The sequence below is a fragment of the Rhineura floridana genome, chromosome 7 (assembly GCF_030035675.1).
Source record: "Rhineura floridana isolate rRhiFlo1 chromosome 7, rRhiFlo1.hap2, whole genome shotgun sequence".
Classification (NCBI taxonomy): Eukaryota; Metazoa; Chordata; class Lepidosauria; order Squamata; family Rhineuridae; genus Rhineura; species Rhineura floridana.
In genome coordinates, this window is record NC_084486.1 from 48,650,566 (window position 1) to 48,674,447 (window position 23,882).

Below are 23,882 nucleotides of genomic sequence, written 5' to 3' on the forward strand. Positions count from 1 at the left end.
GGTTGGAGATGATGGGAGAGACTACAGGTTAGTCATCCCTACTCTATGTTCTTCTCAGCATAGATGAGTCATATGGGACCCTCTCTTCTGTTCACGAGGCTATTGGGGGGGGGAAGCCAGGTCAGTGAAGGGTATGGCCTGAGGAGGAGAGGGCATGTGGCCTGGAGAGAGTTCCATAGAGAAGTGTGGTGGACTACGTTCAGCCCTCAGGCTTAAAGTTCCGGTTCCCCATCCCTGGACCAGATGATGGTCAAAAAATATGACATATCCATATCCCCCTAGTCATAGGGAAGGGACAGCATCTGCATGTGAAAAGACAAAACAAGCAAAGAAACTGCAGTTTGAGAGAGACTGCGAAAGAAACAGAGGCTAAACTGCTTAGGGTGACGGTAATCCCCTGGAAATCTGATGCCAGTTTGAGCATTTCAGTGGTACCTCTACAAGTGCCCAGCTGGTACATTTGTAAATAAATGCAGCACCCCAGTTAACCTCTGGAGACCTCTATCCAAAGAAAACCAGACCTGGGTAAACACATCTGGAACCTATAATAGGTCAGAGATGTGGGTGAGTGAGCAGTAGAGACCTATGCTGTCTCTTGTAGTGTGAATGTTTGGAAATATCCTGACCCATTTGATGTGGCAGGTTATGGGGGGGGGAAAGTTGCTACCCAACGACATGAGGCAAAGGGAGTTGGCATGTATTGGTATAGGAATGCCCCAATTTAAATTTGATGTGTTTAAAATGAAGGAAATCCTGAGTGAATGGAAGTCTTATAAAATGGACTTTGCAAATACCACTTTTAGCCAGAACCTAAGGTTCTCCTCCTCCCCTTTTTTGTATTTTGCTTTGTCATAAGTGTTCTATTATTATCCCCCCACAATTGTTCAGTCTACTGTGGTAGATTTTGTTTTTAAAAAACATCTGCCTGGAGAACGATAGATAAACAAATCCTGTCTATGTATCTTGAGGGATCATTTATGTAATCTAGTGAATGTAGTCACAGGGCAAAGGGAACATGAGCTGATTGGCAGGAAGGGAAATAGGTTAGAAGTTACTAGCACAATGGTTGCTTTAGCCCCATTAGTGTCAAACAAAATAAGTGGCAGGGAAGGGACAAATGTGAGGCAAACACAATGCATGCAATGTACAACAAGGCTATTCTGAATATGTTCTGTAAGAACAATTGTTTTCTAAGGGGAGAGTTTCTTCTTTTCTGTGACGTGTGGAAGAACAGATTGTGTATGTTAGATACAAGCATTCAAGTAACCAAGCCTCGTTCATCAAATCATAAAAGCAATTTTCCTAAAGACAGTTGTTGAAATGAATGAACACATAGACAACTTTGGAATGGAAAATGTGATTGAAAGGAATATTCTAAACAGCTGCTCTGGAAGCCTAAAGTGTGTGACAGGGAGGAGGGGAAGGCTAACTTAGCTAGGACTCCTTTGAAGAAGCTTTCCTTCCCCCCCCCCTTTTTTCCCCCTTGCTTGCTTGCTTGCTGGAAGTAGATTCTTATAAAAGACAGCATTTTAAAAACGCAATGTTCCTAGCTCTAATTACACTATAAAATGGAATAAGCAATTGGGTTTCTGTTCTGCAATTGGAGGCCAATAGATAAACACACACAATTGCTTAATGTGAAATGAGTCAGTTAAATCCAGGGCGAACCTAAAATATTCCTCTCCCTAACTCTCCCCACAACCTTGTGTTCAGTGGTGTGATAAGAGCTCACAGGAATTTGCATGCTCAAGGAGTTTCAAACAGACTTGTCCAAAAATGGAAACAGTGGTTCTCATCCTGAAAAAGAGGAAATGAGATGAACACATTTCTTAAACATACAGAAATAGATAGGAACAGTTCTGTGATTGGAAAGCCAGGGCAGAATTTCTCTCCCAGAGACAACTGTCTTGATGAAGTCCTCTCTTGCCCCCTGGACCAGTTCCACCATTAGACAGAAGGAGGCATCTCCCTGAGGTGCAGCGTGAAACACTGTTCCATTGACAGTGTTGAAGTAAGATTAAACTGCTAGTCTGTCCTGTGATGCTTCCCCAATACTACTACATTAATACTGTCTGGAGGGGCTATAGCGCCACAAAAGTGAGACAACCAACCCCCGGAACTTTTGAAGTATGAAAAATGATGGAATTTCGACAGGATGTTACAGGACACTAGAAATGAAGCACTATGACTGCCCAAAAACTTTTATAGGTGCTAACAGTATTGAAAGTGGGGTTGCATATGACCTCCCCAATAAGAACATAAGAAGAGCCTGCTGGATCAGGCCAGTGGCCCATCTAGTCCAGCATCCTGTTCTCACAGTGGCCAACCAGGTGCCTGGGGGAAGCCCGCAAGCAGGACCCGAGTGCAAGAACACTCTCCCCTCCTGAGGCTTCTGGCAACTGGTTTTCAGAAGCATGCTGCCTCTGACTAGGGTGGCACAGCACAGCCATCATGGCTAGTAGCCATTGATAGCCCTGTCCTCCATGAATTTGTCTAATCTTCTTTTAAAGCCATCCAAGCTGGTGGCCATTACTGCATCTTGTGGGAGCAAATTCCATAGTTTAACTATGCGCTGAGTAAAGAAGTACTTCCTTTTGTCTGTCCTGAATCTTCCAACATTCAGCTTCTTTGAATGTCCACGAGTTCTAGTATTATGAGAGAGGGAGAAGAACTTTTCTCTATCCACTTTCTCAATGCCATGCATAATTTTATACACTTCTATCATGTCTCCTCTGGACCCGCCTCTTCTCTAAACTAAAAAGCCCCAAATGCTGCAACCTTTCCTCGTAAGGGAGTCGCTCCATCCCCTTGATCATTCTGGTTGCCCTCTTCTGGACCTTTTCCAACTCTATAATATCCTTTTTGAGATGAGGCGACCAGAACTGTACACAGTATTCCAAATGCGGCCGCACCATAGATTTATACAACGGCATTATGATATCGGCTGTTTTATTTTCAATACCTTTCCTAATTATCGCTAGCATGGAATTTGCCTTTTTCACAGCTGCCGCACACTGGGTCGACATTTTCATCATGCTGTCCACTACAACCCCAAGGTCTCTCTCCTGGTCGGTCACCGCCAGTTCAGATCCCATGAGCATATATGTGAAATTAAGATTTTTGCTCCAATATGCATAATTTTACACTTGTTTATATTGAATTGCATTTGCCATTTTTCTGCCCATTCACTCAGTTTGTAGAGGTCTTTTTGGAGCTCTTTGCAATCCTTTTTTGTTTTAACAACCATGAACAATTTAGTTTCGTCAGCAAACTTGGCCACTTCACTGCTCACTCCTAATTCTAGGTCATTAATGAACAAGTTGAAAAGTACAGGTCCCAATACCGATCCTTGAGGGACTCCACTTTCTACAGCCCTCCATTGGGAGAACTGTCCGTTTATTCCTACTCTCTGTTTTCTGCTTGTTAACCAATTCCTTATCCTCAAGAGGACCTCTCCTCTTATTCCATGACTGCTAAGGTTCCTCAGAAGTCTTTGGTGAGGTACCGTGTCAAATGCTTTTTGAAAGTCTAAGTACACTATGTCCACTGGATCACCTCTATCTATATGCTTGTTGACACTCTCAAAGAATTCTAATAGGTTACTGAGACAGGACTTTCCCTTGCAGAAGCCGTGCTGGCTCTGCTTCAGCAAAGCTTGTTCTTCTATGTATTTTATTATGTATTGTATTATTATGTATTGTTGAATTTAATGTTGTACGTCGCCTAGAGTGGCTTCGGCCAGATAGGCGACTCAAAAATTAAATTTATTATTATTATTATATATGTGCTTAGTAATCTAGCTTTAATAATACTTTCTACCAGTTTTCTAGGGACAGAAGTTAAGCTAACTGGCCTGTAATTTCCGGGATCTCCTCTGGATCCCTTTTTGAATATTGGCGTTACATTTGCCACTTTCCAGTCCTCAGGCATGGAGGAGGACCTGAGGGACAAGTTACATATTTTAGGTAGCAGATCAGCAATTTCACATTTGAGTTCTTTGAGAACTCTCGGGTGGATGCCATCCGGGCCCGGTGATTTGTCAGTTTTTATATTGTCCATTAAGCCTAGAACTTCTTCTCTTGTTACCACTATTTGTTTCAGTTCCTCAGAATCCCTTCCTGCAAATGTTAGTTCAGGTTCAGGGATCTGCCCTATATCTTCCACTGTGAAGACAGATGCAAAGAATTCATTTAGCTTCTCTGCAATCTCCTTATCGTTCTTTAGTACACCTTTGACTCCCTTATAATCCAAGGGTCCAATCGCCTCCCTAGATGGTCTCCTGCTTTGAATGTATTTATAGAATTTTTTGTTGTTGGCTTTTATGTTCTTAGCAATATGCTCCTCAAATTCTTTTTTAGCATCCCTTATTGTCTTCTTGCATTTCTTTTGCCAGAGTTTGTGTTCTTTTTTATTTTCTTCATTCGGACAAGACTTCCATTTTCTGAAGGAAGACTTTTTGCCTCTAAGAGCTTCCTTGACTTTGCTCGTTAACCGTGCTGGCATCTTCTTGGCCCTGGTGGTACCTTTTCTGATCTGCGGTATGCACTCCAGTTGAGCTTCTAATATAGTGTTTTTAAACAACTTCCAAGCATTTTCGAGTGATGTGACCCTCTGGACTTTGTTTTTCAGCTTTCTTTTTACCAATCCCCTCATTTTTGTGAAGTTTCCTCTTTTGAAGTCAGATGTGACCGTGTTGGATTTTCTTGGCAATTGGCCATTTGTATGTATGTTTAATTTAATAGCACTATGGTCACTGCTCCCAATCGGTTCAACAACACTTACATCTCACACCAAGTCCCGGTCCCCACTGAGGATTAAGTCCAGGGTTGCCATCTCTCTGGTCGGTTCCATGACCAACTGGTCTAGGGAATAGTCATTTAGAATATCTAGAAAGTTTGCTTCTTTGTCATGACTGGAACACATATGCGGCCAGTCTATGTGTGGGTAGTTGAAGTCACCCTATTACTACCACATTTCCTAGTTTGGATGCTTCCTCAGTTTCATATCTCATCTCAAGGTCTCCCTGAGCATTTTGATCAGGGGGACGATAGATCATTCCCATTATTAAATCCCTCCTGGGGCATGGTATCACCACCCACAATGATTCTGTGGAGGAGTCTGCCTCTTTTGGGTTTCGAGCTTGCTGGATTCAATGCCTTCTTTCACGTATAGAGCGACTCCGCCACCAATACGTCCTTCCCTGTCCTTCCGATATAGTTTATATCCAGGGATAACCATAGCATCATGATAACGAATAATCATAAATGCACAATAAAAAGGGTATCTGGAGGGGCCTCAGAAAGGCAAGGAAGAAACATGTTTTAACCCTAGAAATAGAGAACTTCTGTAGAATGAACCCCTTCTCTTCCTGACTTGTCCCCCTGGTATCCCTTGCTAAGATGTCCACTTTACTACAGAAAGGTAAAGCACCATAACACCTGGAGCCCTCTCCACATGGTTGTAGAAGTGATACAAATGCTAGTTTGATTCAAAGCAGCTTGCTGAAGTAATCTCTCCTCCCCCCCCCACCCCAAAGCAATCATGCCAGTTCTATGTTTGAGAATGGGAGCAGGCTTCTGAAAGCAAATGCTTAAAACAAAGATAATAAAAATGAAATCACCTCATCTGGCTGATGGTTTCATCAACCACACCCATGTACCTTATGATAGCCGTGTAAGAACAGTTTTATAATCAGGATGGTTTTGAAATTTTCCAACTTCTGTTTCCATTTCCTTATAGTATGCGGTCTTGTCTAACCAAATTACAGTTTTGAAATTAATTGAATGCTCTCCACATTTTCAGCAACACTTATTCTGGGAGCACACTTTCAGCAGTGAAGTGCCACCTTATCTTGTAGCTATTCAAGTATTAAGGTCCCCTTAGATCCATGCCATTTATTTGTTTGTTTATATAGTACCATCAATGTGTGTGGAGTTTTGCAGAATACAAGAGGACAGGTCTCTGCCATGAGAAGCTTAAAATATATATTCTTTAACACAAAGAAAAATGGGGAAGGGGAGGAAAGGAGAACAAAGAAGGAAAGAAATCTGCTCTGGAGGGTTCGGGACCTTTTGGAGTAGATTGGGGTACGCAGGTTGCTGCAGGGGGGTGGGTAGAATTATGTCACATCTGCTCGCATGATCTTGAACCTCTGTTGCTGTATTTTTTTCTACCTAAAATAAAACTCAGATCAAGACTGATTTTTATTACCATGAGAAAGCAATTGCTGTTCCACAGAATACTAGACTGACAGCATATAATCCCCAAGTGCAGAGATGGGCAGACTTCATGCTTGTGGGATGTATTTTGTTATTTTACTACATCCCTGAGATCCACCATCTGGAGCCAAGAGTTTCATAGTGACTCAGTTGGACAGACAGACAGCTAAAATTAAAGAACACTGAAGGCTATCTCAACATTCAAGACAGGAATTTGATTTCACACAAAATCAACTTCTAATTCCCCAGCCCCCATTCCAAGTTTTCTTCATTTCAGCAGGCAGAGAGTGAGAGAGACTTTAAGTTGGGGGATGTGGACCTGGTGCTCAATGGGGTACGTTTGCCCCTGAAAGACCAGGTCCGCAGCCTGGGGGTCATTTTGGACTCCCAGCTGTCCATGGAGGCTCAAGTCTCAGCTGTGAGCCGGATGGCGCTGTATCAAGTCCATCTGATACGGAGGCTGCGCCCCTATCTTCCCACCCATCTACTCCCACCAGTGGTACATGCCCTGGTCACCTCTCGCCTAGACTACTCTAATGCGCTCTACGTGGGGTTACCCTTGAAAATGGTCTGGAAGCTGCAACTGGTACAGAATGCGGCGGCTCGTCTGATTAAAGGCAGCCGCCGGCAAGATCACATCACTCCTGTGTTGAAGGAGTTGCACTGGTTACCAGTTGCTTACCGAACCCAATTCAAGGTGTTGGTTCTGATCTTTAAAACCCTATACGGTTTTGGCCCAGTCTATCTGAAGGAGCGCCTCCAGCATCGTCAGGGTTGCCGCTCAACAAGATCAGCCTCAGAGGACCTTCTCTCGATCCCACCGGTAAAAACAGCAAGACTGGTGAGGACTAGAGAGAGGGCTTTCTCAATAGTGGCCCCCACCCTATGGAATTCTCTCCCAAATGATCTCCGTCATGCCCCCTCTGAGATGACTTTCCGCTGGACTTTGAAGACTTGGCTCTTCAGGAAAGCTTTTGGGATGGGTTAAGCTTTTATTATTAGGTTTTTAAATTTTAATGTTTAATGTATCGTTTTTATCGTGTACGTCACCCAGAGTGGCTGGTCAACCAGCCAGATGGGCGACTAATAAATTGAATAATAAATAAATAAATAAATAAGTTGAAGTCAGAAATCATTGCCGATCTCACCTACTAACAGATCCCAATCTATGTTTTGTCTGACCTAGCTCTGATGCTTCAGTGTGTGGTCAACCAAACGTTCTGTTCAAAAAAACTCTGTCCCTAGTTAGTGACTGGACAGAATGATAGCAGGATCCAGCCCAGTTCAGTTCCTTCTAATTCACTCTTAAGCTGGGGATGGCAATTCAGGGTAGGAGTTACTTTAGGACTTGGAACCCACCAGGAAATCATGGCTTTAGGGAAAGCATAGCAGGAGGAGGGTTTAGCTCCCCACCCCATGCTACACTTTAACCAACCATGCTCTGTCATAGGGATTCTACAGCAGACCCAATTCTCCACGTGGGTCTTTCTCATCATTTCTGTTTGGACCCTGAGGCAATCCTGTTTATATTTCAATTATCCCTGATGGTGTATTAAAGCTTAAGTCTGATCTACATGATCAGTAAAATCATGCAGGTGGAGGATCATATTTTTAAATGCTAGCTTCTCCGTGTAAAAAAAACCTCCTGCTGTGCAAAACTAGCATATCAGGGAGAGGAAGGCGATAAGCTATCTCTCTAGTAAGCTAGTGTTCTATATAACAGGGATGGAGGGTGGAGGGAATCATTTGGTCTGCATTCTAAAGCAAGCTGACCTGATTCACCAGCCCTAGTCATGGAGACCGGAATACAATTGTCAATTGGATTACGCAGTTCTCTAATTTTGTGATGCAACTTTGGTTAAAAAAAACGCAAGAATAATGCCAAGATGTGTATAATTTAAATTTCTTCATTGTGCATTTTTTTTATCTGCAAAAGAACAATACAGTATGGGCCTATGATTAAGTATATGCAGAAGTGCCACATCATAGAAATAGTCTGATCAATCCATCCCTACCACATATTTTAAATATTTTAATATTTTTAAAATGTGATACCCACTTGAAATCTAAATACTCTGTCACATGGTTTTGCTGAACAGATATCTCAGCCCTTAGGCTGGAAGCAGATAGCAGCTCTTCCAGTCCCTGTAGCCTTAAACTAGAAATGAGGGACAGTAGCCCAGTCGGAAAAGTGAAATCAAAGATGCTGACTGCTATGTAATTGTGCTTACTAGGATTTCAGCCTTATAAGTAGGTCTTTTAATCTGCAAGTGCTGCACCAGCATCCTATCCAAAGTGTACAACATGCGCAAAGCACCTGCAGAGCAAAGAGCTGCAGATAGCTGAAGGAGGTGAGCCCCAAGCCACAAAAAACAAGGGGAAGGAAGACCAGCGGAAGGAAGAAAACCAATTCCCATGGCTAGAAAAAGCACAAGCTGTTATTTGCTCAGTGGGGATTTTCATTAGCCTACATAAGGGATGGGGAACCCTTGGTCCTCCAGATGTTGCTGAACTACAACTCCCACTGGAGCCAAGATCTCCCAATACCTCATTAATATCTCATATGCTTTCGAGTCCAAAAACCATAAGCTAAATAAATGGTTATTTGTAGTGGGTATTTCAAATGGCATTTGTAATTTCAACGATGAGTTTTTGGAAGTGACTTGATTTTTCCCCGCTAAGGCATGTCAGACAGGAACTGGCAATTGATCAGAGAAAAGTACTGTTCTTAATAACAATAACAACAATAACAATAACAACAATAACAATAACAACAATAACAACAATAACAATAACAACAACAACAACAATAATAACAACAACAACAATAATATTAATAATAATAATAATAATAAAAACCTTATGTGTACACTTGGGCAATTTACTTCCCTCTTGTCTTTCAGGTTAATTGGCACAGCATCAGTAGCACTCAAGGAACTGGTAGGCACGCAAAGTAGATCGCTTCCATACAAGCTTGTTCCTCTGCTAAGTGAAAAGGGGTTGGAAACTGGAGTGAGTGACTTCTTTACTTTTCATTGTTGAATGTTTTACTGTATAAAATATTCCAGCAACATAGGAAACATTTCAGCAACATATCTTGCATGGAAGCTGCAATGATCAGTAAAAATGCTAATAAAGCAGAGTCAGCAGGAGTTAACATAGTATTTTGGGCAATCAGTGCAGTTTTATTTCTTATTCATTATGTACATTTGTTTCTTCAATCAAAGGGGGTTTATGCTATATTTCTTTTGAAACTCAAGAAAATTTGAAAATTATGACATGGGATGAGTGGCTGCTAGTTTTTTGTTTTTAAATGAGAAGGTCCAGTAGGCTGTTGCCAATCCTTTTCATAAAGCCGGTAGCTCTTTAGATTCTGGACAATGTTTATGATTTTTCTTTTCTTTTAATTTAGGCAACAATTGATTTGGTGGTAGGATATGAGCCACCAGCTGGACCTCCAAATCCAAACGACCCAGAAGGAACTAACACACAAGGCACTGAAGGTATTTCAACTTTTTTCAGAATCCTCCCCTCCCCCCCATTTCCCACAGTAAGCTTTTTAAAAACTATTTCCAAACCTTGCCCTCTTCCCTTTCCACCTCTGCTGCATCTTCTACTTTTCAACTGACCAGAGATTCCCATCTCATCTGAATTAGTTAACAATGAACATACCCAGATGTAAATCACAGTTTGGGCTGCTCCAGACAGCCTGTTTATTGAGCATTCATCCTGATTTGCTTGCACAAAGCTTACATAGTCTGGTCGTTATTAAGCATTTGTTCATATTTGTTTATGGAGCAGTTATACAACAGTGAGCATTCATCCTTATTTACTTGTAGGATGTTTACACATCTTCCCATTAATCATTAATTCATCCCACAGTTTTCAGTGCATTTCCCCTTCATATTCCAAACTGCAAAAAGTCCAATTCTTTTTTAAAGTGGATTTTTGCACTAGGGTCAACAGAACCCTTTTATCCCCTTCAATTGTGCAAACCTAAAGTTGCGTTATGCACTTGAATCTTTCCTGCAAAATAGTGGCAGTCTGAAGGTGCTCTGTAATCCTAATTTAAAGTAACCATAATTTAAAGTAACCACAGTTCTCTTGAATTTAAACATAAATGGGAATTCTGGTGAGTGGAAGCATAAGCTATTTCCTTGTCGCTATGCCAAAAGATGTGGAGGGAAGGCATGTATATTAGGCCATAAAATCATTACATCCCAACAGGCTCAATAGGAAACAAAGAAAGCACCCTGTCTAAGCTATTGTATGGTAGTCCTTCATAGCAAACCTGCCTGACCCAAACATACATAACAAGAGGGTGAGGTCCAATATAAATAACAAAAATAGCACATGGATGAAGGGAGCTAAACCATCCCTCTTCCCACAGCTCCCTCCATCCACTGGCACATTTTCTTAGCTCTACTCAGCTCAGCTGGCTGAGGAGAAAAGTGCTTGTTTGAATAGACCCTGTGAAATAGGCTACTTGTGACTAGGGATGCCAGAGAATTCTGATGAAAATGGGAGCAGAAACTGCTGGTGTTCACTTATTAGTCTCATTATAATGGAAATCAGCCCAGCAAATATGATCGGTATTCGCTGCTGTTGTTTGTGCTTTCATTCCACAAATATTATATAATTGATTATGTTCCTCCTCCTTTGCTTTGTGTTTCCTTTAAATTGAAATGATTAACATAATGACAATGTACTTACGTAATTTATGTTATTTAAGTAATTAATTACTTCAATTCTGCAAGTTTTGTAATTTCACCACAGCAGACAGCGAGACAAAGAATGTTGTTCTGAGTGGCAGACGAATTGCAGCGGAGTGGAAACGGTGGTGCATGCAACAAATCCAGAATGGAAAATGACGCTTTCTTAATGTCCCTACTTGTGATATGTTACTTAGTGATAGTGATTAGAGGAAAGTCTGTGATACTTTCTGACCAGGTTTTGTCCTTTCCATTTACTTTTTATGGTATTTAGAGGAATTCACTTTCCCCCCCATTCAAATATTGTAAGGCTTTTTCACTTCCTGAGTTCAAAATGTTGCTTTTTATGTAATCAAAAACAGTTTCTCAAAGTTGCCCATACTCTAACTCCAAATTAGGTTTCAGAAGTCTATACTGTAAATCCCCAAAGTCTATGTTCTAAGTAGGCAAATGGATTTTACTGTTAGTATCTCATTAAGCATTATAAATTATAGTCCGTTTCACTAACTATTTCAGCTTTCATCTTGCTTGCCTCTATAAATCAACTTCAAGCCTGAAGCTCTCTGTTCTAGTAGTTATTGCCCAAGACAGCTGCTGTTATGATTTAAAGCCTCTCCCAAGTGTTAGCGTTTTAAGTCATGAAAACCGATTTGTTAGTTTACGAAAAGCCTGTTGTATAGTCAGGAATAATACTGCCTTAACTCCTAGGTGAGAAGGGAGGATCTTGTTAGTAAAAAATACACTTAGAGGCCAGGGTGTAACCTTCCCCCAAGCTACAAAAACTTGTTCTTCCAGTTTTCATCAACAAAGGTCACCTTTAAAATTGTATTGTATAAATTGAATAAGCTAGGCGCTTATGTTTTCCCCAGGAATGGAACACCCTGTAAGGTAGGAGCTGGCCTAAACAACATAAATTGTTGTTTGATTTTCCCCAAATCAGAGAAATACTCAGGCAAAATGTGCCTTGTGATGTAGGAGGAATTTATTTTGGAAATAGAGTTTTATTTTTGAAAGGCACTTTTACAGTACAACATGCAATCCCTCATCTTTACTCTGAAGTGGTACAGCCTATGAACAGTTTTATAATGCAATTATATCTATTTAAACAGACAAGGAAGTTCTAAGGCAGCTGTTTGTATAGTATATCCATAACCAGGTACTTAGGGTTGTTGTTTTAAAATGATTTGGTGTTTTGATCATTGAAGTATCTGAGGCTGAAATATATTTGGAGAAAAACTAATTATGAAAATAATGAAAATGCATTCCTGAGAGACAGTCTTACTAAACTTATTTAAAACCCTCCATTTAGGAGCATGTGTAATTATAGTATAGGAGACGCCCTTTTGCGGCTTAATTTGTGGTAAAGTTTTGCAATTCAGAATTTCTGAGGATCTACCAAATGTTATTGCACCAATGTGAATTTCACAGTTTCAATTCCTGTTTAAAGATGAATGCACAATGTCATATTTATCTGGAAGTAAAGAACCTGAAGTAAATTATACTTCTGTGTTAAAATATTTTCACATGGAATAGTTCAATGTTCTTGTAGTGCAGAATAGGCAACTGTCAATTATGTCATAGTCAGAATTATAAAATTATATTAAACTACTATAACATGACCCCTGTGGGTCTGCCTCTGAAGACAATATAGAAATTAAAGTTGGTTCAAATTCAGTTTCTAGATTTTTAACTGGAGCCTGCAAACTGGAGCTTATATAACTCTGGTATTATTTCATCTTCTCTGGTTGCCATTTTGTTTCCAGCCCAACTCAAAGTACTGTTTTTGACCAATGGAGGTCTAAAGGGCCAGAGATTGGGATATTTTATGAACCTCCCATATAAATCAGTACTCAGTACTCAGTGACCCTGCTCTTGCACCCCAGCATCATCAGAGGTGTTCAGGTGGACATGAAAGTGAAGTATAATATATGAAGACATGGCTGTTTCAACAAACCTTTGGGTCTTATGTCTACTAATCAAATTTTTTCATTAGAACTATTGTGAAATGTGTGTTTTATCTTAAAGACTGGTGGTATTTTTGCTGTGGTCTGTATAATGTTTTATTATTGAAAAAATTATGGTTTAGCTTTAGGATTCTTTTTTTTTATTTAGCTGTGAACGGCTTTGAATATCCTCTTCTAGAAAAGTTGGATATAATAAATAAGTGAGGTCAATGCCTAATTCTACTATATAGCACTTCAAGTAGCATACATTCAATTGTGCTTAGGTAAGGTCATTCTAACACTACATGGTTTCAGATAGGACAGGTGTGGGGAACCTTTTTGGCTCCATGGGCCAAATCCATATCAGGATCTGCCTTGTAAGACATATTTTATAGGAGGGCAGAGCTGCCCACCTGACAAAATTCCTTTAGTTGCCATGATCAGGGATTTAAAAGAGGAGAGGGATACTTGCAAAAGCCTTTTCCGGGTCTCCCTGTACTTCTCTTTGACGTCTCCATGATTGGGTCTTGAAGGAGTAGGGGGAGACTAACAAAAGCCTCTTCCAAGTCTCCCCCCTACCCATTTAAGTCCCTGATCATGGAGGCTGGAAGAATATTGGAGAATTAGAAGGGAAGCATGAGGAGACTTGAAAAAGGCTTTAAAACAGCCCACACATTCCCGTTTGAGCAAATGAGCGCAGAATATGCCTTAAAGCCTTTGTAAAAGCCTGTTTGAGGTAGCTTGCATGCTGCTTCAAAGGGCACTTTTGAGGAGGACCTTAATCCCCTCTTGGTTGAAAAGCAGGGATTAAATCCTGCTGCCTTGGCTGCATGATCTTGTTCCCTGCTGGGAACAGGAATGTGCAGTCAATGCAGGATTAAACCCTGTACTTCCACCCATCAGCTGATGTCACTAGTGGTTTAGGGAAAATGGCCATGGGAGCGAATGGGATCCCCTGAAGGGTCATGATTATCCTGGAGGCCAGAGGTTCCCCATCCCTGAGTTAGGAATAGGCATGTCAGTATATTGCTGGTCCCTATTGTTTTTGCATATGTTTCTCCATTAATATGTGATTTTTTAAAAAATCAGCCAAATATTCCTATTTGGTTGTGTTTTTAAACACGTTTTCTCTCAAAATATACATGCCATAATATATTTTGAAATGATAAAACTGCCAAAAACTGCAATCTTACATTCAGAGAAGTGCAAAATCTAGTGGATGGTTCTGATCTGCACATTTCTCTGGAGGTGTGGATCCTGTCAGTTTGTACCAGAACTCACAAAAACTGAATTGCTCAAGGATCTATAGTTTGAGGAGATGATATCTAGGAGATGCATTCTATTTAGATTAGATTATTTTTATTTTTTATTCACTGCTTTATTTATTAACTGCCTATTAGTGTCCAACAGGTAGGATGGGAAAAGTTAGAAATAATTGTAAGGCATTCAACACTATCATTTTAAATGTTTCAGTACCTTTGGCAGTCTTAAATAGTATTATTACTAATAGATCAAGCCTCCTGCTGCTTCTCATTGGCAGAGCTTTTTTCATCTCAAAGGTCTTTGCAAGCATTACATATCTCCGTTCATCCTCACAATATCTTTAAAATGATGATTGTTATAAGTTTCTATGGCTGTGGAACTGAGACTGAGAGGCTGCACTGACCAAAGTCCATAGCTATGATGGGATTTTCTAGCCCTCCTTCTGTTGGGGCTCACCAGCTCTGAGGTCTTGCTATCTTGACTGCTAGGGCATTAACCGTACTATTTTTGATAGATGGAGAAGACAATGGAGGTGATGAGGATGTACCTGATGGTGGAGCTGGTATTCTCCCCCAGGGCGGTGGCACACGTGAAGCTCAGCTTGCTCGGCGGATTACCAAAGGAAAAAAAAACCGGAGAGTGCTTTCTAACAAACCTCAAGACTTCCAGGTTGTAGAGTTAATAAATAATACACATTGCAATACCTAGGCACTCCACAATGTTTTTAATATTACACAATATGTTTAATATTATAATATTAATATGTGTTTAATATTGGTCCCAGGCTATGGTCTGAAGGCACATGAGGCCTGCTGAAGCTAAGCAGGGTCAGGTCTGGTCAGGGCCTGGATGGGAGACCTGGGAACCATATGTAAAGCCACCTTGGGTTTCTGTCATGAAAAGAAAGGCAGGGCATAAATGTAATAAATAAATAATATTATGCCATATTTCAGGATAATATCAGGCTACAATCCCATGCAAAGTTCTTGCACTCGGGTCCTGCTTGCAGGCTTCCCCCAGGCACCTGGTTGGCCACAGTGAGAACAGGATGCTGGACTAGATGGGCCACTGGCCTGATCCAGCAGGCTCTTCTCATGTTCTTAAAGTTGTCTGGCAGTAAACCTCATTGAACACAGTGGTACCTACCTCTGAGTAAAATGCATAGCATTGCACTATAAATATCTGTGCAAAGGAAAGTTAATGCAACTTAAGCATATTATTTTTCTGTTCAGGAATCTCCAGATATTTCAGAAGCTCTTGTTTAAATCTTGGAAGATTCTTTTCCCTGCTGTAATATCTTTTGGCTCCAGTCTATAATAACAAAGGAGTGGTAGGAATAAATCTCAGGTTTTAAGAGTACAGTCTGGAAGTATCTCTGTGTGTGTTTTTCTAAGTACTTAAGCAGTATTTGATAAGATACTGAGCTAAAAATGAGGAGGTGGTACTCTGTAAACATTCACCATGATCTAGTGGCTTCAATACAGGAAGGAATGCTGATATAAGCAAAGGCCTCCCCCACAGCTCCCTTTCTTGTCTGTGCCCAGGAATGTTCCATGTGTGCCTATTATTCACACAGTTTCCCTTGTACAGGTGACATGGAGCTTGTGGAACTTAGAGTTCTGCCCATTATAACTAGATGTTCTTCTGAATTGTCTAACTTTAGCTGGTAGATCCCAGTACTGCTGACTAGTTTAACAAGAAAAGAAAAAAACACCTTGTCAGGACAATAAGATTAAAAACCAGCTGATAAATGGTGCACATCACTGATCTAATATTTGTATGTATTTTTTCTCTCTGTCAGATTCGTGTTAGGGTCATTGAAGGCCGTCAGTTGTGTGGGAATAACATAAAGCCAGTTGTAAAAGTACATGTTTGTGGCCAGACACACAGAACAAGAATCAAAAGAGGGAACAACCCGTATTTTGATGAGGTATGTATACTTAGTACACATTTTTACAATTTCCTAGCTGAAAGGCATAATATTTTTACCTGGAAAAAATAAAACTATTTTAGTTATAAGATAAAATCAAAATAAAACCAATCTTAATAAAAATATTAAAACAAAGCTACGTATTAGTCTAGTTGCCATATTTTATGAAAGATATGGACAAGATGGCTAAGACTGCAGTTCTAAGTAAACCTACTTAGAAGTAAACCCTGTTGAAATCAGTGGATTTTACTTCGTTAAACTTGATTAGGGCTGAATGGTGAATCAATGAACTGAGGCTGAAATCCTATACCCGTTTACATGGGACTTCTTAGTATAGGACTGCACTGTAAGATGGTAAACACAGTTGAAAGTCATATGAAGAAAGGTAAAATAATTTGTACTGCATTCAAACATACAATTTCCCATATCATGGACAAATTTCCTCATCTGAATCTTTGGCATCTTTTACTTCCATGAATATTTAGATTTAATATTTATGCTATTTCTCCCCCGCCCCCCATATCTTAACAGATGTTTTTCTACAATGTTCACATGACCCCTTCAGAGCTCTTTGATGACACCATAAGTATTCGTGTAAGTAAAGCTAACAATGAAAAAATAAGTATTTGGGTATGTAAAATCTAACGATATTCATTGTAACTGCTTAATTCTTGTTGAGTAAAACTCATGTTGTTCTGTTCCCTTCATTTATTGTAGGTATATGACTCTTATTCTTTACGTGCTGACAGTCTAATGGGGGAATTTAAGGTAAGCATTCTTTTTATCATCACATGTTTTGGAACATTTTTACTCTCTTACTAGGTCTTTAATGAAAGGGTTGACATGTTCCCCTCAAAAGACGGCTACCCCAAAGTTTTCTTTGTGGGAAAAAAATATTTGGATGTACTTTTTATGTTTTGCTTGTCTTCTTACTAGAGATATAATGAAAGGAGTGGTCATTTAGGTCATAGTTTGCACCAGGATCCAGAAAATATTGAGCTTCTCAACTCTGAGGAAAATCCCACTGCTAGTAAACTGGTGGTGGGGATGTCACTTATGATAGCTTCTGCTCACCCGCACTTCAGTAGGCACAGTGTGGACCTCTGTAGTGGAAAGGCCCTCAGTGGAGTCTGACAGAGCTCAGTGGGCCCACCTTTTTGATCCTCTCCAATACAGCAGGATGGGGGTTAGGATTGCTCTGCCTGTTATTGTAGGGCATGGGGACAGTAAATAAAATTAGATTCAGCTGTGTGACTTGCAGCAAATAGACCATAAAACCAAATGTATATTTCCTTATTTCTTCTGGAAAAATAATGTTCTAAACCCTTGTTTCAGATTGACATTGGTTATGTCTACGATGAACCTGGTAAGTAATTGTCCTCAAGGCACAATCTTCTGTATGTTCCAACTACAGGTAGTGAACTCACAAAGCTGCATGCCTATGAAAAGTATCTGTTGACATACGTAACAACACAGTTCAAAAGATTTGGGTAGCTGAGATGTCATAGCATGTGGCAGTTGTAAGTGTAAGCTGTGGCAGCAATCTTTGGAGCTGGTCTGCTCTGCTACATTCCAGTCAGACCCAGCTGCTGACCAAGAGATGCTGGGGATTGAACCTCAGACTTTCTGCATGCGAAGCAGATGCTCTACCACTAAGCTACGGCTTCCCCACCCTTTCCCTCTCCGTTGTGATACTCTTGCTCTTCACTGACGTTGGACATTATCACAGTTTAAATGTGACCCCACTTTTTAAGGACTGCACATGTCTAATTTGAGAGGTTTAGAATATTATTTTGCTTGAATGGCTGCTCTCTTTTCTTTTTTCAGGCCACACGGTCATTAGAAAATGGCTGCTTCTAAATGACCCTGAAGACACGAATTCAGGTGCCAAAGGGTACTTGAAAGTGAGCATGTTTGTTCTCGGAACAGGAGATGAGCCACCAGTGAGTTTTTAATGAGCAGATAAATACTTTCCTTCTACTAATATATTTGATGCTGGATAATACATGCTTATGTCACTGCCAGCAATTACGTTTGAAGGAACTAGAATGACCGAACCTGCTTACTGTATGTTTCTTTCCCTCCAGTTCTTCTTGCTCTGCTACTTTCCACCCTATCGCCAAAGTGTTTCTCTTCCATGGCCTTCTGCATCGCTGCCTTTCCAAGGTACATCTCCCCTTAACTTCTTCTGTTTCTCATCTTTTGGGTATAGCCTCTTCTTGCTCATAGTACTGCTTTTTTTCTTGCTATTCTCAGATGTTTCATTAAGTCACAGAGAAGACTGAATCTTTTTGTGGAAACCTGTGGGTTTTTCCTTCAGGACATTCACACAGATGTCCTTGGCAGTGTTATTAAAGTGGATAAATGTACAAAGCTGTACAGTAAGACCCCAGTTAATGAAGCACATGCATTCCTGGACATTACTTCTTTAACAGAAACTTTGGTACCAGAGGTCGGAATAACATGGAAAGAATAGGGATAGGTTCCTACACCACAAAAACAGAGAGCAGTTCAACATATTTCAGCAAACGTTTTGTTCAAAACTAACAGTAGTTGTGTCTGAAATGCAGAGCTGCCCCTAGGCACCGAGAAGCGGGGCAGTTGCCCCGGGCCCCGTGCTTTGGGGGGCCCTGCGCTTGGCGATCTGCTCATCAGCCGGCTCCTCCCTCCCTGCCTGCTCGCCTTTGCCACACCAGGCAGGGTGCAGCACTCTCTCTTTCTCTCCGCCCAGGACGGGCTCGCTCGCCTACCTGCCCGCCCACCATGCCGAAGCCGCCGCTGCCACCGCCTCTCCTGCTGCAGTCAGCGAGCGGTAGCCGCCCCAGGGACAGTGAGCTGGGCTGACAGTTCCGGGACTGGTGCCTGCGCACCTACGGCAACTCAGCCAAGACCAAGATGGTGACCCAGAGCAAATGTGAGGGTGCCCCAACTATGCTTTTGCCCCAGGCCCCGCACATGCTAAGGGAGGGTCTGCTGAAATGAAACAGCCAGGTCAGATAAGCCTTGCATACAGACCACTTGAAGGCTTCTTCCAAAATGCATCCAGGGCTGCCTGCCTTGCTTTTTTTATCTTATCATGTAGCATCTTGCTATAGCAACCTAAAGCTTTAAGCACAGTACTTCTCTCCATACACTCAAAAGGCATCACCCAGGCATTTTAAAAGGAGTTGGCTGGTACTGTGTGTTGGCTAAGTCACCTGTATGAAAACACCTTCAGAAGCTTGGTTTTGTCTTCTAAGATTTATATGCATGCATGATTCCAGTACACGGCCACAGCCCAACATTCTACTATTTGTGAAAGGCACAACTTGGTCACAAGCTGCGGTTGTTTAGGGACATAGGAGAATCACTTAGAAATGAAGATTCAAGAGTAATGTCAGGCTCCTGTATGTTCACAACTCATACCAGGAAAACCGACTCTGCACTTCACTCAGACTGAAATGTTTGCAGGTAGCAACTGTTTAACAAGAATTTGCTGGCTGCTAGGGGAGGAATAATACAATTCATTTGAATGTATCTCCAACAGGTGGAAAACAGAGAACTGGATAATGAAAACGATGATGTAGAAAGTAATCTTTTACTACCAGCTGGGATAGTTCTCCGATGGGTCACATTCGTTCTTAAGATCTACAGAGCTGAAGATATTCCTCAGAGTATAAACTTTTTTATTTCTGAGTCATGTGTTCTTAAAATTCAAAATGTGTGTAACTGAATTTTTTATGCAAATTTTTGTTGCTGGAGAGGTCAAGAGGAATTGGTGGAGATGGTTAAGGCCTAGTTCTAGCTTAGATGATAAACATGTGTCTGGGCTGTACCCCTTCAAACTTCAAGCAGGGGCTGACATAACTGAATGTTCTTCTGAATTTTTTTTAAAAAAATCCTCCTCATACACCATATACAGGTGGGAACTCTTGCCCATGGGCCCAGGATCACCAGACTGCCCAGTTTGGCCCACAAGCCATTTTGGGCTGGCCATGCCAACTGTCACTCATCTGATATCATATGACATTGGGTGCAGTACAGATAAAGCCACTGCGCAAAAGAACAACCGGGAGCCTTAGAGTATGTTCCGAATTGTTACTTTGCAGTCTTGTCTAGCATTCAGTGTTTAAATTTGGTGCCGAATGCAATGCCTGCTACTTCAGGTGGGACAAATTCCAGTCAGGAACACCTGGTCAGAGCCCCCGAGTGGGTCTGATCTCTGCCAAAAGGAGTGAACTTTACATTCAGTGCCAAATTTAAACAGTATCAAATGCAAGCCATGGCTGCAAAGAAACACTTTAAAGAGTGCACTTTAAGCCATGCACTTCCAATTGTTCCTTTGCAGCCCTGGCTTACACTCAAGCTTCCTGCTGAAAGCAGCAGGGCTTGCATTCAGGGCTAAATGTAAATGCAAGCCCTGCTGCGTTCGATAGGGATCAGATCCATCTAGGAGTGCCCAGCCAGCATTTTATTTCACTCCTAATGTTCAGGATGTAGCATCATAAGGGAAAAAGGGCCACCACCACAAAAAATTGGCATGTTTGCCATGTTTTTGGTGTTATGGAAATACTCAGCATCTGAACTGCATGTGTTCCAGTGTGTGTATTTATCCAAGTAGCAGGCTTTTACCCTGCGTGTAGATCACTGAGACTTAAGACTTAGTAAAATAATAAAAGCTACTTTATTTATAGAAATATATAGTACATTAGGAAATGCATACCTAGTTCTAACTAACTAAGTTGGAGGTGCAATGCCCCGGCTTGGGTATTGCCCTTATGGCTCAGGAGAGAGAGCAAAGACAAAGATGTTTCCTCTCTCCTCGGATAGTCCAAGAAGAAGACAAAGGAAGGAGGGACAGGTCAGCTTTCCTGAGCATATCAGTTTACAATGGAAGGAAGTTGGGTAAAGAAGAGCACAGGTAAAGGTAGGCAAGCCTAGCCAGCTGGAGGACCCTAACTCCTTCTTCCTTCTGGAATACAAACAAAAGAACCCAAACAGGAGTTGCACTTGTCCCACTTCTGGCATTTGATGACAGAATAAAGAAAAAAAAATGAGCAGAGAAGCTGCCATCATTGCCTATGGTGGTGAATATTGCCCCTGAAATAATAAAAATTGTCCCTCTAAATTTGGGGGCTAGTTCACTTAAGGCCTAGGCCCATTCCAAGCTGGTCCAGGGCCTATTGCTGCCATCACTGCACATTTCTCTGTCTCCTCTAGCTTGGCAATTGCAGGGCCAGACATCACTCCTGAAGGGGTCAGATTAAATTCACATGTCTCCAGTTGCTGATCTCTAGTTTGCTGGGTTCAGTGTTATGCTATTTAAGTTCCACAATACAGGACTCAATGGCCACATTGCTGTTGTGGTTTCAAGATCTTGACTGTGAAAAATGACGGTCGTTATTCTCTTCTTTATGATTTCTGTGCAGTGGATGATGCTTTTGCCCAGACTGTAAAGGAAATATTTGGAACAGAAGCAGATAAGAAAAACCTTGTGGATCCATTTGTGGAAGTTTGTTTTGCTGGAAAAAAGGTATTCTGTGCCAATAACATGAATATATAATTAAATATATTCTGAAACTGAACTGACAAGATCTGAACAGGGTGGTTCATGACAGATCCTCTTGGAGGTCACTGATTCATAGGGTCGCCATAAGTTGTCATCGACTTGAAGGCACATAACAACAACAACAACAATTATTGAAACTATTAATCATAGTTTGAAGTTGGCTTGTTTCAATAACCCATAAGAGTAATCAGTATGTCCAGGTTCGGACATAACACAATGGTGCAGAGTGGTAAGTGGTGGTAACGCAGCCGAAGCTCTGCTCACGGCCGGAGTTGGATTCCAATGGAAGGAGGAAGTCAAATCTCCAGTAAAAGGGGCAAGGTCCACTCAGCCTTCCATCCATCCGTGGTCGGTAAAATGAGTACCTGGCATATGCTGGGGGGTAAAGAAAGGCCGGGGAAGGAACTAGCAATCCCTCCCCATTTATACGGTCTGCCTTGTAAACATCGCAAGACGTCACCCTAAGAGTCGGAAATGACTCGCACTACAAGTGTGGGGACACCTTTACCTTTTCCAGAGCCTTGGATTTGTGCACTTTGGCTCATGTGCTCTCTCCTCTTCTGCTGTGGCCACAAGATCAGAAGTATATGGTTATATGCTTTCAACTAACTGCAATTGGTCACTGTATCTGAACATGGACAAAGTTTGGCTAGTCTTGTGGTTTATTGAAACAAGCCAACTTTAAATCATGGTTAACACTACCACAGTTTCTGGTTTGAACTAACAGTAAACTGTGGGTATTTGAAAATGGAACTCCTTTCAGCTGCATTAGAGAAGGGGGGAAACACACAAAACCAAGTCTTGTGCACATAATGCTGTAGTTTAGCACTGGGGGCACCAACCTTTTTGGGCCTTTGGGCACATTTGCAAAATGGAAAAACACACTCACCGCAGCCTATTCAACTGGCTACAATAAAATGCTTCTTTTAAACTTAATTTCATTGGAGGAAGAGGACCCTGTGGGTACCAGAGAAGGTCTTTGTACCTTGTGCATATGTACTTGTGGGGATCATATTGGTGACCCCTAGTTTAGCACACTGTATGAACCTGGCCAGTGCCTACTAAAGACTGACTATATAAATAGTTATGATGCAGAGGACCTTTTGTATCTTGTTAGCATTAGTTAGGCTTCCTTGTATCTCAGTAAAAGCTATTGATAAACATTTAACTATTTTAAAAAACTTTTATGTGGGGATTTTTTCCAGGTTTGCACTAATATAATTGAAAAAAATGCGAACCCAGAGTGGAATCAACTTGTTAATCTTCAAATCAAGGTTTGTTGCTTGTTGCATCAAAAATATCTACAATATTATGTTTTAGAAATAAGACTTTGATTAATTAGTATAGTTTTCTTTTTTCTAGTTCCCTTCAATGTGTGAAAAAATAAGATTGGTGGTGTATGATTGGTGAGTTCTCCCTTGTTAAGTATACAGCCATATGTAAAACAACAATTATAATCCTGAGAAAAAATGTTTTGACTTGGTGACTTGCATTGCACAAGCTATCACAGAATTAATTAAGTGCTTTTTATAGGGCTGTGGTCAGATTATTTATAATAAAGTTTGTTATAGTTCGGTGTTCTTGTTAACTGCTATTGTTACAGAGCATGACAAATATGCCTGTTTAAAATTCCCATGAGTTCTCATTCATTAGCTGCTCAGATTGAATCATTATATAGATTATGTAGATTGCTAGAATTGTTTTATGGATAATTATGTTGATTAGATTTACTTCTGTCAGGGTTGTCAGCTGTCAGGGCAGGGGGAAATGCAGACATATAATTTAAAAAGGTGATAAAAGATATATGTACCTCCTTTTATAACTTGAGGAATGCACATTGTACCATCTGATGGCTACTGGTGAAACTGAACTCCCATCACAGATACATAGATGGATATAGCAATGGTAGGATAAGCTTATCCTGTGTTTTCTTCTTCTAACCTTGCTGACCTATGTCTAGGGATGTCAGAGAAGTTTGGTTCAATTTGCATTTTAATGCAAACCTGCCTAATTCATACTTCCTGAAACAATATGTGAATTGAAACATGGCTATCTTTTAAAATTTACATCTCCCCAAATTTTGCAATGCAGTTCTTCAACCAAACAAATTGTACAAAAAAATCATATATTTGTGGAACATGTGCATAAAACTGTTTCATAATAAAAATACATTCAAAAATGCATTATATTTGGGGAATCACTTGCAAAATTGTGTGCATATTATGCAAACTTGAATATAAAAACAAGTATAGTAGGAGAAATTTGTAC

General features: G+C 40.8%; 1 protein-coding gene across 2 annotated transcripts in view; it reads left to right on the forward strand.

Moving 5' to 3' along the window:
• Window positions 1-23,882, forward strand: part of MYOF (myoferlin) — a 102,770-nt gene that overhangs the window by 16,423 nt on the left and 62,465 nt on the right. For both annotated transcript variants that reach the window (XM_061635516.1, XM_061635517.1), the window contains exons 4-15: window positions 9,122-9,230; window positions 9,631-9,721; window positions 14,651-14,805; window positions 15,938-16,066; window positions 16,598-16,660; window positions 16,784-16,834; window positions 17,402-17,432; window positions 17,894-18,009; window positions 19,593-19,719; window positions 21,475-21,578; window positions 22,820-22,888; window positions 22,977-23,020. In XM_061635516.1, the coding sequence (XP_061491500.1) occupies window positions 9,122-9,230; window positions 9,631-9,721; window positions 14,651-14,805; window positions 15,938-16,066; window positions 16,598-16,660; window positions 16,784-16,834; window positions 17,402-17,432; window positions 17,894-18,009; window positions 19,593-19,719; window positions 21,475-21,578; window positions 22,820-22,888; window positions 22,977-23,020 (1,089 nt within the window). The remainder of the gene's footprint in view (window positions 1-9,121; window positions 9,231-9,630; window positions 9,722-14,650; window positions 14,806-15,937; window positions 16,067-16,597; window positions 16,661-16,783; window positions 16,835-17,401; window positions 17,433-17,893; window positions 18,010-19,592; window positions 19,720-21,474; window positions 21,579-22,819; window positions 22,889-22,976; window positions 23,021-23,882) is intronic.